Genomic DNA, 15,572 nt, shown 5'->3' on the forward strand with positions numbered 1-15,572 from the left:
GGGGTTGTGTGTAAAGAAAAAATATTTAGGTGGGGACACATTTTAGAAGGTTTGATTTCAGTAAAGCAATTAGAAAAATAGATATTTATAAGGGTCATATTTAAGGAAAAAAGTTGAGTCAGGAATCATCAAAAAGAAAACAAAAAGGTGATGCCGTGTGTCAAAAAGAAGGAGAAGCCCCCCTTGTGATGCCACATATCAAAAGGGAAGGAAAGCTTTTTGGCTCTTTTATGTATGTTAAAGATTAAAGATTTGGTGCCTATGGTTAATCCTTGAGGTTTTGGCCACTCACATTAACTGCACCATACCAGCGTCCTTTCCTGCCTCCCTTGCATGAAAATATGAGGCTATTCACACTGTGGACGCTGGGCAGTCTTTTGAACTTCTTTACTATATTTTTTACTCGTTATAGATAATCTTTAAAGATACAGCTCGATGTTTTCAGTGACGTTGCAATTGTTACTTTCCATGCAGGAAATGAATACTCTATATAGATTTTGGTGTTATTTCCTTAGAGACAATTTCGTACCTTCCATGTATAATGAGTTTCAGAAATTTGCTAGAGAAGATGCTGCTGCTAACTATAATTATGGAATGGAGTGCCTTTTCAGGTTCTATAGGTATTTGTAACAGAATCCTTCTAGTTATGTGTCCTTTATTATTCTGCGACTTCAAGTTTCAGCTTTCAAGTTTTTCTTGCCGTTCTTATTTCAACCACGAGAAATTTATTTTGGGGAATTATATTCTAATTTTCCTTTGCATTTTTTAATGATGTGAACACAATCTTCTGTGCCTGCGTGGATGGGACGAGTCATTTCATCAAATTATTAAATTCTGCATGTTAATTGAATTTCTTTGTTATTTGCAGTTATGGTTTGGAAAAGGAATTTAAGGAGGGCCTATATAAGGACTTTGAACAGCTGGCACTTGAGTTTTATCGTAAAGGCAATCTTTATGGCCTCGAAAAATATTGGTAACTATTTTCTTTCACTAACTCCTTTGTTCGTACTTCCTCTAGCGTTGCTTTGTGTGCATGCATGCAATATGGTGACTGTTTGTAATTTAGCACTGGAAAAGATTGTGGTATTTAAAGCTCGAAACAAAGATGTCAATTTTCTGATGAGGAATTAGCTATAAAAAAATGTAGATGTTATTCAGCAAAAAAAAAAAAAGGATGTAGATGTTATTGAGCAAGGAAAAAAAAGGAACGTAGATGATATAGCAAAGAAAAAAAAAGGTGTGATATGGACAAATGCCTGTCAAACTCTGTGGGATAGACAGCAGGGGACTTTGGTTACTCCTGCCCTCAATCTTTCTGTTGTTTGCCTGATGCAGATGAGGGGTTGCAAGTTGTATGGTGAATCTTTTATGAGAAATTGACTACAACGGGCACACTGATGAAATTTTGATTGGATAGATTATACCACCATGAGAAAAATTAACTGCTTTATCTTGATTTTTTTCTTTGTAAATTTAACTGGAATCAAAATGTTATGTTTAAGTAACCATCATTTTATCAAATCCATTGGGTTTCACTTGCTACTGTGACGCAGTTACATGTAAGTTGCTTTTCTATGGCAGGGCATTCCATCATTATCGTGAACAACGTGGCCAAAAAGAGCCTCTACAGAAGCACCCAGAATTAGATAGGTTGCTTAGGGAAGAATACTGTTGCTTGGATGACTTCCGTGCGAAAGAGAGAAATTCTGCCTCGAGAGAGGATACCCATTAGCCATGCCTACTGTGGTGCCATTAAAATGGAATCAATTTTGAAGGACAGTTCTGCCAGCTTGATAAGGATTTGGAAGTTCACAGCCTATTTTTTGATTTGGAGGCAAAGCGAAAGATGGTTTTTGTAATCATAATATATTGATGGGAATTATTTACCACCTCTTTGAGAGCTGCCGACTGCTGAGTTTTTTCTTGAAGGTTTTCCTTGCTCCCAGGTATGCCTTTTGTTCGAGTTATCTCCGAGCTTGGAGAGGTGCAGATGATTTTACTCACTGTGATCCTTCTTCGGATTAGAACTTGTAAATAGCAAATGAAAAAAAAAAAACAAAAAAAGGAAAATTACCTCCCCCAAAAAAAGAAAAGAAAAAACGAAACTTGTAGTTTAGACATTGTGAAAATGAAATAAGAGATTAAGAATCTAATTTGTTTTTGTTAATTCAGCAGTCATCTTTTTGTTCCCCTTGTGATTTACATCATAAATTGCTGGCTGCTGTCAATTGTAAATGAAAGTTAATTTTTCGATTTATTCATTTATTGTCACTTGTTTTTGTGGATTGCATATGTCTTTACTACCTAGTTTTAGTAACATTCTAAAACAGGCTTTATAATATGGACGTTGAAAGGAAGAAATTGAAATGCCTTGTTATGGAACACTTTTGACCAGTTGTCCTTGTGCTTGTTATCCCTTTTAGGACTTTTTAGCAAGGAAAATATGGTCTTAGAAATTATCTAGGAATTCAATTTATTATGATTGAAGAATCAATGTTTCTTACTGGCTCTCTTTAGTGAAGAATCCAATGATCCTTTCAAAACTTACTTTTAATTTCAGTTTAGTGCCTATATACAGAAAACACGCACATGCTTGTAGTTCGTGTTCTTTATTTTTATTGTTATTTTTATTTTTATTTTTTACTTTACTATCGTCTTTGAGAGCTGGCTTGTTTGAGTAGTTGATTATGGTGCGGTTTGGATGGTTATTTATGATAAATATTTGCTAAACCACAGCTTCTGTTTAAAGGTGGGTTTTTTTTTTTCTTTTTAATTAGCATTTCACACTTCAAAAAACAAAAATTTCAATATCTCAAAAACCATGTTACGTATTAATTGTTGCGTACGTTAGGTTTTTGTATTGGTTGGCTAGCAAATCGTATATGTTCTATGTTCTAAGAGGATGATGATCAGAAGTACGGGAGATTATTATATTTAAGGGTAATTGGCATCATCATTGGTCCTCAACCTTTTTCTTAGGAATAAACTGAAACAAGTTCACCAAATTTTTTTCAAACTTCAGCAAAGAATCTTGTTCATACATTGAATAAAAAAAGATGTTTATTCTTTGAACAACAAATTGAAACCAGTTTACCAAAATTTTCCCAAACTTGAGTAAAGAATCTTGTTTATCCATTAAATAAATAAATAAATAAGTAAATAAACATCTTCATTCGGACGGCGCTAGCCATAGCAATTAGATCCATGTTGCCAGAGCAGGGAGTGTTGGATTTCGAAGCAGCGACACCGACGAGCCATCTCGCTTGTGAGGCCAGTGACCACCGCGAGCTTCCTTGGCCAGACGGCGCTCAAGCAACAAACTTTGTTCACCCACAGCCTGGATTGTGACGATGCAGATTTGATTTAGGAAAGGTCTTCTTTTGTGTTTCTGGTTGATTTGAAGAAATCCCAGAAAATGGACTTATGTTTTATGGTTCTTTAATCGTATGGATGGTTAAGAGAATAAATTGAAATCATGGTAGAAAGAGTGAGAAATGAGAGGGAATGGAGAAGATGGATGAGAAGAGATACTGGGTAATAGATCGATAGTGGGAAAAAGAGAGGAGAGGGAAAAGGGTTTGAGTAGTTTTTTTAGTTAAAATAAAGGGTTTGAGCTTCTTTTTTTTTTTTTTTTTCCTTTCTTTCTTATTTGGTGTGAGCGAGGGCATTTTCGACTTTTAAATGAAAAGAAGAAGCACACGGTAGTGTTAGGCAAGAGTCCGTCCGAAATTTGACAGAAATAGAGGGAAAGGTCTAAATTGTCAATACCTTAAGAGTTTAAGTAGGGGTGGCAATTTAAGTCATCACACGAAACCGACTCAAAATCCGCACAAAATTAATGTGTTTTAGTTTACTATAAATGAGTTTGAATTTATTATAAATGAGTTTGAGTTATAATCAGGTTGACACAATTAACATGATCAATAAACGGGTTGGGTTAGGGTTGACCTCCTAACACGAAATGATACGAATTGACATGATTAATTGTATGTGTCATCTGTAATTTATTGATATATTATATAAGATGAAAGTTTTTATGACATATTAAATACAAATAATATGAATTTTAATATTTGTAGGTAAAATTTATTATTTTTCTTAAAAGAAAAAGATAAATTGACCAATAAATATGTTAAACATGTTATGATCGTGTTAAATAAGTCATTATTATATTAGTTATTTATTCAATATATTAATTTAAACGGATTGTGCAGGTTGAAATGATTAACACGATTAATAAATGAGTCATTTTGGGTTGATATTTTTGACACATTTAATAAATATGTCGTGTTTCGGTTGATATTTTCTAACACGATTAATAAACGAGTTGACTCGAACATAACCCACTAATAACATAAATTGATGCTCCTAAGTTTAAGGATCATTTTATCAAAATTAAAAAAATATAGACCAAACTGTCACTTAATAAAAAAGGTTAAGGACTAATGATGCGGTTTACCTTATATTTAAATTTAACAGTCAAAACTCGGTTCTATGAAAGAAAAAAAACAAAAACAAAAAAAGAAAAGAAAAAGAAAAACAAATATATAACAGAAACTACGCATGTACGATTACCAAAAATATACTATGCATGTACTTGTGGAACAGAAACCATGCATTATGGCCAAAGCTGAAACCAAATCAAATCTCTAAACAGATCCCAGATCACACTTCAATTTTTGATTTTTTTTAATTATTCAGCAACAAACAAATCTCTAACAGATCCCTCAACAAACAAAATCCCTCAGTTCAAATTCAAATTCAAGCTATTCTATAACCACACTTCAATTGTTGAATTTTTTTTTTAAAAAATTCGGCAACGAAAAATCTCCAACAAATCCCTAACTCTGGTGATTCTTGGAACATTTTAAACTTAAAACTCTACAACTTAAGATTCTGAGCCTTTTCTAAACAGAAAATTCAAAATAAAATCCGAGTTCTCTTGTAACCAAATATTCAAAAGTCCTCCACGCGCTTGCAAACTAGAGCCAGAATCGGTCAAAGTGAAACAAAGAAAACCAAAATGAATTCTATTAGCAAAAAGAGATTAAATTCGTTTGTGGTCCCATAGAATATTTGGTAAAAGGAATCTTTTTATAGTGGCCGGATAATTTTTTCCGGCAATGTACTGGGAGATATGATAATTTCTTAAATTTTACGTTAAAATTTACAAACTCGAATGATAAAATTATAAAAGTTATGATAAACTTGTGACTTTTGAAGGAATTCGATAAATAGTTTGAGTTTGTAAGTTCTAACATAAAATTTTTAAAATTGAGGTTAAATTCTAATTTTTCAAAACTTACGGAGCAAAAATACAATTTTTTAAAATATTTTACTCATATAAAAATTATTATTTGACCCCTAAACTTTTAAAAAGTTACAATTAGACTATAAATTTTATAAAAATTTACAAATAGATCCCTAGTGTTTTTAATCAAAAGTTATCCCATGCTTCATTAGAGAATAGCAACATCCCCTTCGAAGGGGGTTTAATAATGGACTAAATAAAAGTTTATCCAATCTAATCCTTTAAAAATGTGCACCAAACATAGTATTAAAATTTAATCCTATACAATCTTCCTTACTTCTGCGTACCAAACAAGCCCCTTATGAACGAATTGACTAGGGAATGTTGCAGTGAAATGTTATAACCGAACTCTGCTTTGGGTTATTGTAGGCGTGTTCTTTTGCATGATTTGAGTTGTGTTTGTGAGAAAAAAATACTGTAATAAAAAATTAAATTTAAATTTTTGTGAAAGAAAACACTGTAGCACTATCACTTGATTCATGAAATGAACATACCCTGCATGTTTTTAGTTTTTCTCTTTTGCTATTTCATCGGTAATGTACCTTTGGCAGGTAATTTTCTTGTAGTATTATTATTTTTTCTAAGAGAACTTTCTCATTACTATTGATTTCAATTAAAGCCTCATTTTGTTCCTATTAAATGAGACGTAAGGAAAAATTGCTCTAATAATATATTACAAAGTTTACAACATTCAAATCGCCCGGCCAACGCTCAGCATCACCCATTAATAAAATAAGTCTCACAGTTTGTGGGTTATAGATAGGCCTTATTTTTTAAGACAAAATTTATAAGTTCTCTTAAAATTTTGTCACTTGTGTCAACATACTCTCTGAACTTTAAAATGTGCATGTTGTGCCCCGAAACTTTATCACTTGTGTTAATATGCCCCCTGAGTCTAATTATGTTAAGTTTTTTAATGGAAATGTTTATAAACACCTCTTGAACTTTGTCACTTGTATCAATATGCCCCATGAACTTTAAAATGTACCTATTGTGCCCCTCGAACTATGATATGTTTCCAACTTTTTCCCTCCATATTGATTCTATCGGTTTTTTAAATAGAAATGTTGATATGATCATTAAATTACTAATTATCTTTGATATTTGGGGTTTATTGAATGTCTTCCCCTCTAAAACTGTTAGTTAGACACCAATTCTCAAAATATTAGTTGATTAGAGGTAATAAAGATGGAAAAAAATGAGGAGCAAATCTATGTAATGTAATGGATTTTGTTAGTTTTTTTTTTCTTAAGATGCAACCTTTATAGAAGTGCTCGACATAAAACATATTTATATTTTATACATTATAACATTTCTAAATCTAAAATATGTTCAGATCATTTATTTTATTTTACTTCTTTAAAAAAAAATTCAATACAACCCTTAAGAAACCCATTAACTTAACAAATCTTAAGAAAAAATGTTCAAAAAAAAGGTTATACGAAATTCAAGAAAAAATCTATCATCTAAATTGAGGAGCCTATTAATTTAATAAACATATTCGAATGAAAAATGAAAAGAATAAAAAAGTAACAAACCTATTACATTATTCAGATTTACTCATCATTTTGAGAATTGAGAATTAGTGCCTAACTAATATTTTTAGAGGGGAATGCATTCAATAAACCCCAAATAACATAGCTAAATAGCAATTTAATGGTTATATCAATATTTTCGTTCAAAAAACTGATAGAATCAAGATGGAGTAGGAAAAGTTAGAGACATATCATAGTTTGAGAGGCACAACAGGTATATTTTAAAATTCATATGACATATTGACACAAGTGATAAAATTCAGGGAGTGTTTATATATAAGCATTTCCGTTAAAAAACTTAACGAAGTTAAATTTAGGAGACATATTGACATATGTGATCAAATTTAGGGGGCACAATATGCATATTTTAAAGTTCAAGAGGCATGTTAATGCAAGTGATAAAGTTCATATAAAATTTATAAAATTTATCCTACATTAATAATAATGTAGTGTTTAACACTGTCAATATCCTTGAGCATTTTTCCATTGTGCCAAAAGAAAAAAAGAAAAGCCAAAATAAGGAAAGCAAAAGTGCCAAAAGGCAGTGGACCTTTTTCTAATTGTGGGATTTTTTCATTTACGAAAAGATAATTTCTTTAACTTTTGTGCCAATCGTTGTCAAAGTTTGAGTCCAGTTTTAGCGTGCGTGTGTTTGAAAGTAAGTATTTACGTATATGATATCATTTAACTTTGTCCCTGTACTTGTTTTAATTCAATTTTAGAACATACTACATGCTGATGAATTAATATAAGCAGAATTTTTCTAACAAATAATTGTTATGCTCGACATATCACACATTATGTTCAGCATCACAAATTATTTTAATCCAATCCTTTTTTTTTTTAATCAAAATAGTAATTTTACAAAGACTGTAGGACTTGAAATACAGACAGTCCATTAGAATGAACAATAGGCAAATTGTTATGTTTTACGGACTCAAAACATATTTTCAATTTTTATGTCTAAGAGAATATATAATCAATAAAATCATGATATATATAATTAAAAATTTTAAAATTCTTTTTGACGGCTTTTTTTTTAATACTTGAGTCTATTAAATTATATCGTAAAATGTAATTGATTATACACTATTTTAAACAACTAAAAATTAAACAAGTGATTAAATTCATGTTTTATTAAGAATCATGCAAGAACGCACTACTCACTAGATTTTTTTACATGACTCCGCTTTGCAAGAGATGCAAAATAGAGCTCCAATAAGTTATCTTTTTTAGTTTTTTCAATACTTTTCCTCTATAAAGTCACGTTCGGGAGAATTTCAATTGAGGATTATTTTAGGGACTTGTTCACCTATCAGTCTATGTAATGTCACGTATAAGGTAGTTTCGAAGACACTGGCGAATAGACTTAAACGGGTTTTGCCGCTTATTATATCCCAAGAGCACAGTGTTATTGTGCCTGGGCGTCTCGTTTAGTGGCCTTTCAGGTGCTTCACTCCATTCGACGAAGTGTAAGGGGTAGAGTTGAGCTGATGAGCCTTAAACTTGACAAGTCGTTCAAAAATTTTATGTTCTTTTCGGCAATGATAAGTCGTTTAAAAATTTTATTTTTTTTAGCGACGATATGTCGTCGCGAATATTCTAATATTAACAACAACAAATGTCGTCGCTAATAATGTCATAGCATGAGTCAGATAGAATGGCGACGATAAGTCGTTCTAAAATTTTATTTTATTTTTAGCAACGACATGTCGTCGCGAATATTCTAATATTAGTAACGACAAATGTCATCGCTAATAATGTCATGGCTAATAACCTTTTTTGTTATAGTGAGTTGCGCTGATGAGCCTTAAACTTGACATGAGTAAAGCTTATGATCGGATAGAATGGCTCTTCTTGGAGTGTATGATGTTAAAACTAGGTATTGGAGCTTGCTTTCGGCAGTTAGTGATGGATTGTGTCACTACTTCTTCACTGTCCTTTGTAGTTAGGGGAAGTCCTCAGGGGTTTGCTCGGCCGTCTTGGGGTGTGCGTCAGGGTTGCCCGCTTTCTCCGTATTTGTTTCTTTTGTGTGCAAAGGGACTTACTGCGCTCTTGAGAAGAGCGGAAAGGGCTGGACATATTTCAGGTGTCATTTACTGTTTGCAGATGATTCCATTATTTTCAGCAAGGCCACTTCGCGGGAGGGACAAGCAATTGTCGATGTTCTGCATTCCTATGCCAAGGCAGATGAGGTTAGGGAGGAATTGAAAACATGTTTTGGACTTGCTGATGCTAATATCTCACATGATATGTACTTGGGATTGCCGTCCTTTGTGGGGAGGAATCAACGAGTTACTTTTAATATGGTCAAGGAGAGTGTGATGAGGAAATTGCGGATTTGGAAAGGGAAGCTTTTCTCCATGGCAGGGAGAGAAATTCATATTAAAGCAGTCGTGCAAGCTATTGCCACCTACACTCTTACGAACTGTTTATTTCACCGATTTGAATTTAGAATTCGAGTTTTGTTACAGTAAAAGCTCTCAAAATCAGTCACATCTAATTTTTTTGTTACAGTAAAAAGCTCTCACATAAAGTCACATCTCCACTCGAATCAATGAAACGGGCCCTTACTGTTTTCCGAATTCCTCAATCATTGTGTAATGACATTCAGGCTCTAGTTTCAAGATTTTGGTGGGGAGGAGATGAGACGAACAAGAAGATCCACTAGATTAGGTGGGAGAGACTTTGTCGGCCGAAACTAGGAGGGGTAGGTTTTCGTGATATGACGGCTTTCAATCAAGCTCTCCTAGCTAAGCAAAGTTGGAGGATTATCCAGAATCCTAATTCATTTGTTGCCCGAGTACTCGAGGGCTAAATATTTTCACCATGGGCCCATTCTAGAGGTTGAAGTAGGCCATAACCCTTCCTATACATGGCGGAGCCTCTTATGGGGCAAAGAGTTGCTGGCTAAAGGTATTCGTTGGCAAGTGGGTTCGGGTAGGAATGTCACAGTTTTCAGGGATCCGTGGATGCCTCCTGTGGCGGAGCCACTTGAAGATGAGTAGCCGCCTCCACTCAAATTTTTTTGAAAAAAATATTACCTTTAAAAATTTTACATTTATGCCTCCACTGAAATAATATATGCCCCCACTAAAATAAATATATTTTTTTATATGTTTCTACTAAGATAATTTGTTAAAAAAATTTAGTGTACGTTTGCCTCGGCCTCATTCTTTCAAGCCTATCACGCCTTGTTCAGAGGGTATGGAAGAGTTGTTGGTTGAGGATTTGATCGTTAATAGGCAATGGGATAGAAGTTTTGTTCAGGCCAATTTTTTGCCCGTTGATCAGGGTGTGATTTTTAGCATCCCTTTGGCTTATGGCATGAGTAAGGATCGGTGGATGTGGCATTTTGACTCGAAAGGGCTGTATACCGTGAAATCGGGTTATAAATTGGCAATGGAGTTTGAGGCGCAACCAAGGAGGCTCCATGGGGACTAGAGATCGGAGGTTGTGGAAGCTGCGGCTTCCTAATAAAATTAAGAATTTTATTTGGCGTGCAGTTAATGGCGCGCGCTTTACCATGTTTTGTAAATCTTAAGAATCGAGGGGTTCCTTGTGAGGAGATGTGCGAAAGATGGTTGGAATCCCGGGAATCCATTTGTCACGCACTGTGGGATTGCCCGCATGTTTTGAAAATATGGGACTCCTGTGCGTTGTGGCCTAAGCTAAAGATGATATTGGTGGGCTGCTTTGAAGATCTTTGTATTGCGTTTAATTAAGTTCCTTCGAGCGCGGGTTTGAAAATCTTTTGCGTCATCGCATGGGCCATCGGGTATGATCGAAACCAGCTTGTTCATCAGCAGGGCTGTAGGAATGTGGGGGAGGTGTTGGAGCTGGCAGGACGGGTGTTAGGGGACTATTATCTTTGAGGGAGGGGTTGTTGTTTGCAAAGTCGCGTGGCTTGGCGATTAGTATAGCAGATTTTGATGCTCTAAAACACCGTTCATTTCACCAATTTAAATTTTTAATTTTAGCTTTACTATAGTTAAAAGCTCTCATAAAAAGTCACATCTGACTTTTTCTACTACAGTAAAAAATTCTCACATAAAATCACATTGTAACTCGAATTCGCGAACTGAACGAGGCCTAAGTGTAGTCTAGGCGGTCTCTAATGGATCCTCTTTAGTAGAGGAGGGTGTTTTAGTAGAGGAAATAATAGGGTTACTCTCTGATGTTCCCAATTGGAAATGTTCTCATGTTTCAAGTGAGGGTAATCTTGTGGCTCATATCCTAGCCTCTTCTGTTTACCAAATGGAGGCGGATTTAGCTGCTTCAGATGCTATCTCACGCTCTGTGTCGCTTTTTATTCGATCTGATTTGATATAATGAATTCCCATCTTTTTATTCAAAAAAATGTTACATGCATTTTTTGAATGGTAAAATGTTACATACTTAAAAGTTGTAATAAGAGTTCTTGTGTAGAATCCTTTGATTTTTTTTTTCTTTTTGATGGGCCTTCGATTTTTTTTTTAAATAAGAAAGAAAAACAAAAACAAAAGAATTAGATTAAAAAAAAAAAAGGCATTGCTTTTGGTCTTGGATTAAAAGAGAACATGCCCTGATCAGAATAATCCACAACTATATTCTCTGAGTTTAAGTGAAACACAAAGTTTTTCCCATTGCATTTCCTAAAATCACAAAAAATTATCCCAAACGTTTTATCAAATGTACTTTAGAGGATACCTTTGAGATTTCCAATAATGTAATGGGCAAAACCAAACATTTTCACTCTTAATAAGATCATTTTAACAATGTGGGGCCCCAGCTAGACACGTGTATGAAACAGCAAAGGTTTTTCTGTCAGAAGAACAAATATAGCTGTTAACTCTAGCATGCCAACTTTCTATACAACTTTTTTTGCCAAAAATTGCAAAAGGTTTTTCTCAGTCAGAAGAACAAATATGCAAAGGTTTTTCTCAGTAAGTGATGAACTGTAGCCAACTTTTTTCGCCAAAAATTGCGACCTCTCTGTTGTCCTATTTATTTCCTTTATTTTTTCTCTCTTCTCCCTTATTTCTATACATAACTGCCCTTGTTTTTACAAGGAATTAAAAGAAAGAAAGAAAGAAAGAAATCAAAGGGACAAAAAAGAAGATAGAATTGGAGGGTTTGAGATTGAGAAATAAGAAAATGGAGATTATTTTGATGGCAATATTGATATCAGGAGTAGAGTATGCAAGCGCAGACATTCATTACGTTGGAGGAGCAAAGAACACTTGGGCTCCCAATGTCAACTTCTCTCATTGGTCCTCTCTCGAGCACTTTCACTTGGACGACTGGCTCTGTGAGTTTTTTTTTTATTTTTTTTTTATTTTTTTTTAATAGAGTCGGGAATTCGAATACTAGACATTATTATTAATCGCGGCGGTAGAGATTAATTACTGTTAGATTAAATCCGCAACCATTTTTTCTGTACTGTCTGGTTACATGTTTTTGGATTTCATGGTTTTATTGATTTTAGAGGGGAAAAAAAGGTTTTATGCGGGTGAAGTAAGTTTTTTTTTTTTTTTTTTTTTTTTTCCCTTTTTTTTCTCCTCCAAGTTGTTTCTTGTTCAAGATTAGTTGTTTTGGAGAACAAATTAGCAGCTTTGTATTAACCAAAATTTGTTTGGTCAAACCTAACAGCTTTTGAGAACAACTAATTACTAGTAATTCTGTTCTCTTCCTATTTTATATATATATATATTTTTCATTAAATCGGGACAACCAAACAACGTTTGAAACTCTTTTCATTCTTTAGTTATTTTGCCAGACATTTACATTTTTCTTTTTTCTAGTTTAAGTTATTGACGATTCATCTAATAAAGCTTTTAGCCCCAACTTAAAATTAATATTCTTGCAGTCTTAATTAGATTTTAATAATTTCCCAATGGCATTATTGGTATATCTTTTTGTTCAGTTATAATAAAACCTCAAAAAATTGAGATCAATTATGTTGCCGAATTTGGTGGTTTTGACTTAGAATAGTCCTCAGAGTTCCAGTTTACCACAAATATTATATTTATTTGATTATTTTAGTTGAAGTAACAATATTTGTTCTGCTCCGTTCTTCTATGATGCACAAGCATAAAAGTAATTAACTTGCATTAACATTTGATTTTATATTCTCTTTTGACTTTTTTTTTTTTTGGTTTCTTTGATTAGGATGTAGCAAGGTTTTAACATATATAATATATATACCTTAATTTCTACACGCACACAATCTAATGTCACTCATACACATATATCCACTACTTTATTCGAAAAATAATTTTTTATCCAGATAATGTAAAAGCAACCGTTGGATAAATTATATTACATGATACGTACATATATAGGGGTTTACATTATGACATATATGTGACATATATAAGCACTCTAAATATTTCTTTAGTGGAATTAGGCATTGTAATATTGCTTATCCAATATCTGCTGAGCAAGATAGAAACCAATGGAATTTTTTCATTCTACAAAATTGAAAGCCCCATCTCTAATTACATAGTTAAAAAAAAAAAAAAAAAAAAAAAAAAAAAAAAAAAAAAAAAAAAAAAAACATTTTGTTGGGTTAGACACATTTCGTTTTATTGGTAGGTCTCCTACTATAAAAAAAGTAGACGTGGAACTTGATACAATGTGATAACACTAAAAAATTTTCTACATGAAAAAAAAAAATATATATATATATATATGTGTGTGTGTGTGTGTGTGTGTATATATACCTATTGAATTTGGTCCCATGAAAGTGGAATTATTTGCGTTTGCCAACTAGTAAGAACTTAATTTTTGTTGTTGATTTGTAACATTTTTTTATATCCTTTCTTTTTTTTAATTACGCATTGAAGCTAAATTCAAACTCCTATCTTATTATCTTTACTTTTGTTCAAGTCTATATATATATATATATAGAGAGAGAGAGAGAGAGAGACATTACATTCTTTTTTTTTTCTTTTTGCTTTTTCTCTCTCTTTTGTCAATTTATTTGCAAAGATTTTGGATACAACAAGTACCAATTCAACGTATTGGAGGTGAACAAAACAAGCTACGAGAGCTGCAATGACAGATATTTCATCACAAACGTAACAAAGGGAGCAGGGAGAGATGTGTTCCAGCTCAAAGAGGCCAAAACCTACTACTTCCTAAGCAGTGGGGGATATTGCTTCCAGGGAATGAAAGTGGCCGTCGATGTCCTCGATATTCCGCCCGCAGCCCCTCCTCCTGAGCCGGTCAGAAACAGCTCTCCGGAGTCGGTTTCCGTCGGCCACATCACTCCCTTAGTGCTGCTGCTTGTTGCCAACGCATGGCTGTGGAATTTTGTCATTTGAGTTGTGTTAGTCACATTTCATGAATGAATGCTAAGATGTTGTTTTAGCATATCATTTTTCTTTTTCTTTTTTTTTTAAACTATGGAATTTATACAATAGTGTTTCTATAGTCATTGTGCAATTTTGCTATTGCTATTGCTACATTTGGACTACAGAAAGTGGAGTTTTATTCAACAAATTTCCCTAAAGAAAACTTTTTTTTTAAATGAAAATGTTGTATTAAGCAACTACAAGGACAGATGGAGAGCCCTGGACTCCGAGATATCCTCAAACATATCTGAGTGTCATGATTTTTTATACGATCGATTAGCCAATTTCCAAAGCATGATCCTGCTAGTTAAGCTGGATGAGAGAACATTTCTTGGACTTTTTTCCCTTCTTTTTTTTTTTTTTTTTTTTTTTTTTTTTTTTTTTTTTTTTTTTGCTTTGCTTTTTTTTTAATTAAAAAAAATTTTCAACCTCAAATAAATCTCCAACAGATATCTCAACAAAATCTCTGGCTAATCTCTTCTGATTCTTATAACAATTTAAATTTAAACCTCCATAATTTAGGGTCTGGAGCCTTTTATAAACAGAAATTTCAAATTCAAATTAAAAATCTCCTATAACCATACTTCAATTTTCGAATTAAAAAAAAAAAAAAACTGTTCAGCAACAAATACATTTCGAACAGATTGCTGAACAATCAAAATCTCTTGTGATTCTTTTAACGGTAAAAATTTAAATGTTTATATTATCTTTCTTTATTTTTCAACTTGTATTACGTTTAACAATTATCAGAGTATTTTGAATACTCCTTTATGTAACTGTAAAACTGTAAAGAAAAACAAGGAAGCCAAATATTTGGTTTAAATTTGTTATATTGATGAAGGTAGTATTCCTAATGAAAAACGGAACATTAAAAAAAAATTACTTCATCAACAAAATAACATAAACAATAACAACTTATATCAACACTAAAAAGATATAAAATTGACAAAATAACATTCCAATCAAGAGTGAGTGGGAAAAGAACATAATTCAACAACCATAATCTCAAAATCCTAGATAAAAATGAAGAGAGAGAAAAAACAAAAAAAACAAAACAAAAAAGCATATGAGTCTATCATATGCAGTAAAAGCGCACAAAAATTAACCACAATAAATACACACATGTAGTTTGAAAAAAATATCATGACCACGTTGACTAAACATTATAAGAAAAGTGGTAAATTTTACACAAAGACTCTGAAGTTGTAGGATGAATTATATATTTACATCACATTTTAAGTCTTTGTTTCTTAACCTCTTTTGGTTATATCGTCATTTTGGCCATTTAATCGCTTTAAAAATATCTCAAATATGTTGTTTGACAAACAACAGCCAATAAAAATTGAAGTTAACTAACTAAATAATAATAAAAAAATCATCAATTTGAGT

General features: G+C 32.8%; 3 protein-coding genes across 3 annotated transcripts in view; all 3 read left to right on the plus strand.

Annotated features, from left to right (window-relative positions):
* The window catches only part of LOC21405328 (la-related protein 1A), a 10,285-nt gene extending 8,107 nt beyond the window's left edge, over positions 1-2,178 (plus strand). Inside the window, exons 12-14 of the mRNA XM_024163939.1 lie at positions 475-620; positions 869-973; positions 1,582-2,178. Of these exons, the coding sequence (XP_024019707.1) occupies positions 475-620; positions 869-973; positions 1,582-1,732 (402 nt within the window). The 3' untranslated portion in view covers positions 1,733-2,178. The remainder of the gene's footprint in view (positions 1-474; positions 621-868; positions 974-1,581) is intronic.
* Positions 2,179-8,693: 6,515 nt separating this feature from the next.
* On the plus strand, positions 8,694-10,290 carry LOC112091106. The gene is made up of 5 exons (XM_024163951.1): positions 8,694-8,790; positions 8,887-9,276; positions 9,461-9,480; positions 9,600-9,850; positions 9,999-10,290. The coding sequence occupies exons 1-5, from the start codon at positions 8,694-8,696 to the stop codon at positions 10,288-10,290; spliced, it is 1,050 nt and encodes a 349-aa protein (XP_024019719.1).
* Positions 10,291-11,982: 1,692 nt separating this feature from the next.
* LOC21405329 (lamin-like protein) lies at positions 11,983-14,153 on the plus strand. Its single transcript, XM_010095501.1, has 2 exons — positions 11,983-12,136; positions 13,819-14,153. Exons 1-2 carry the CDS (start codon positions 11,983-11,985, stop codon positions 14,151-14,153), a joined length of 489 nt encoding a protein of 162 aa, XP_010093803.1.
* The last annotated feature ends 1,419 nt before the right edge of the window (positions 14,154-15,572 follow it).

Source organism: Morus notabilis, unplaced genomic scaffold (genome assembly GCF_000414095.1).
Source record: "Morus notabilis unplaced genomic scaffold, ASM41409v2 Scaffold306, whole genome shotgun sequence".
Taxonomy (NCBI): Eukaryota; Viridiplantae; Streptophyta; class Magnoliopsida; order Rosales; family Moraceae; genus Morus; species Morus notabilis.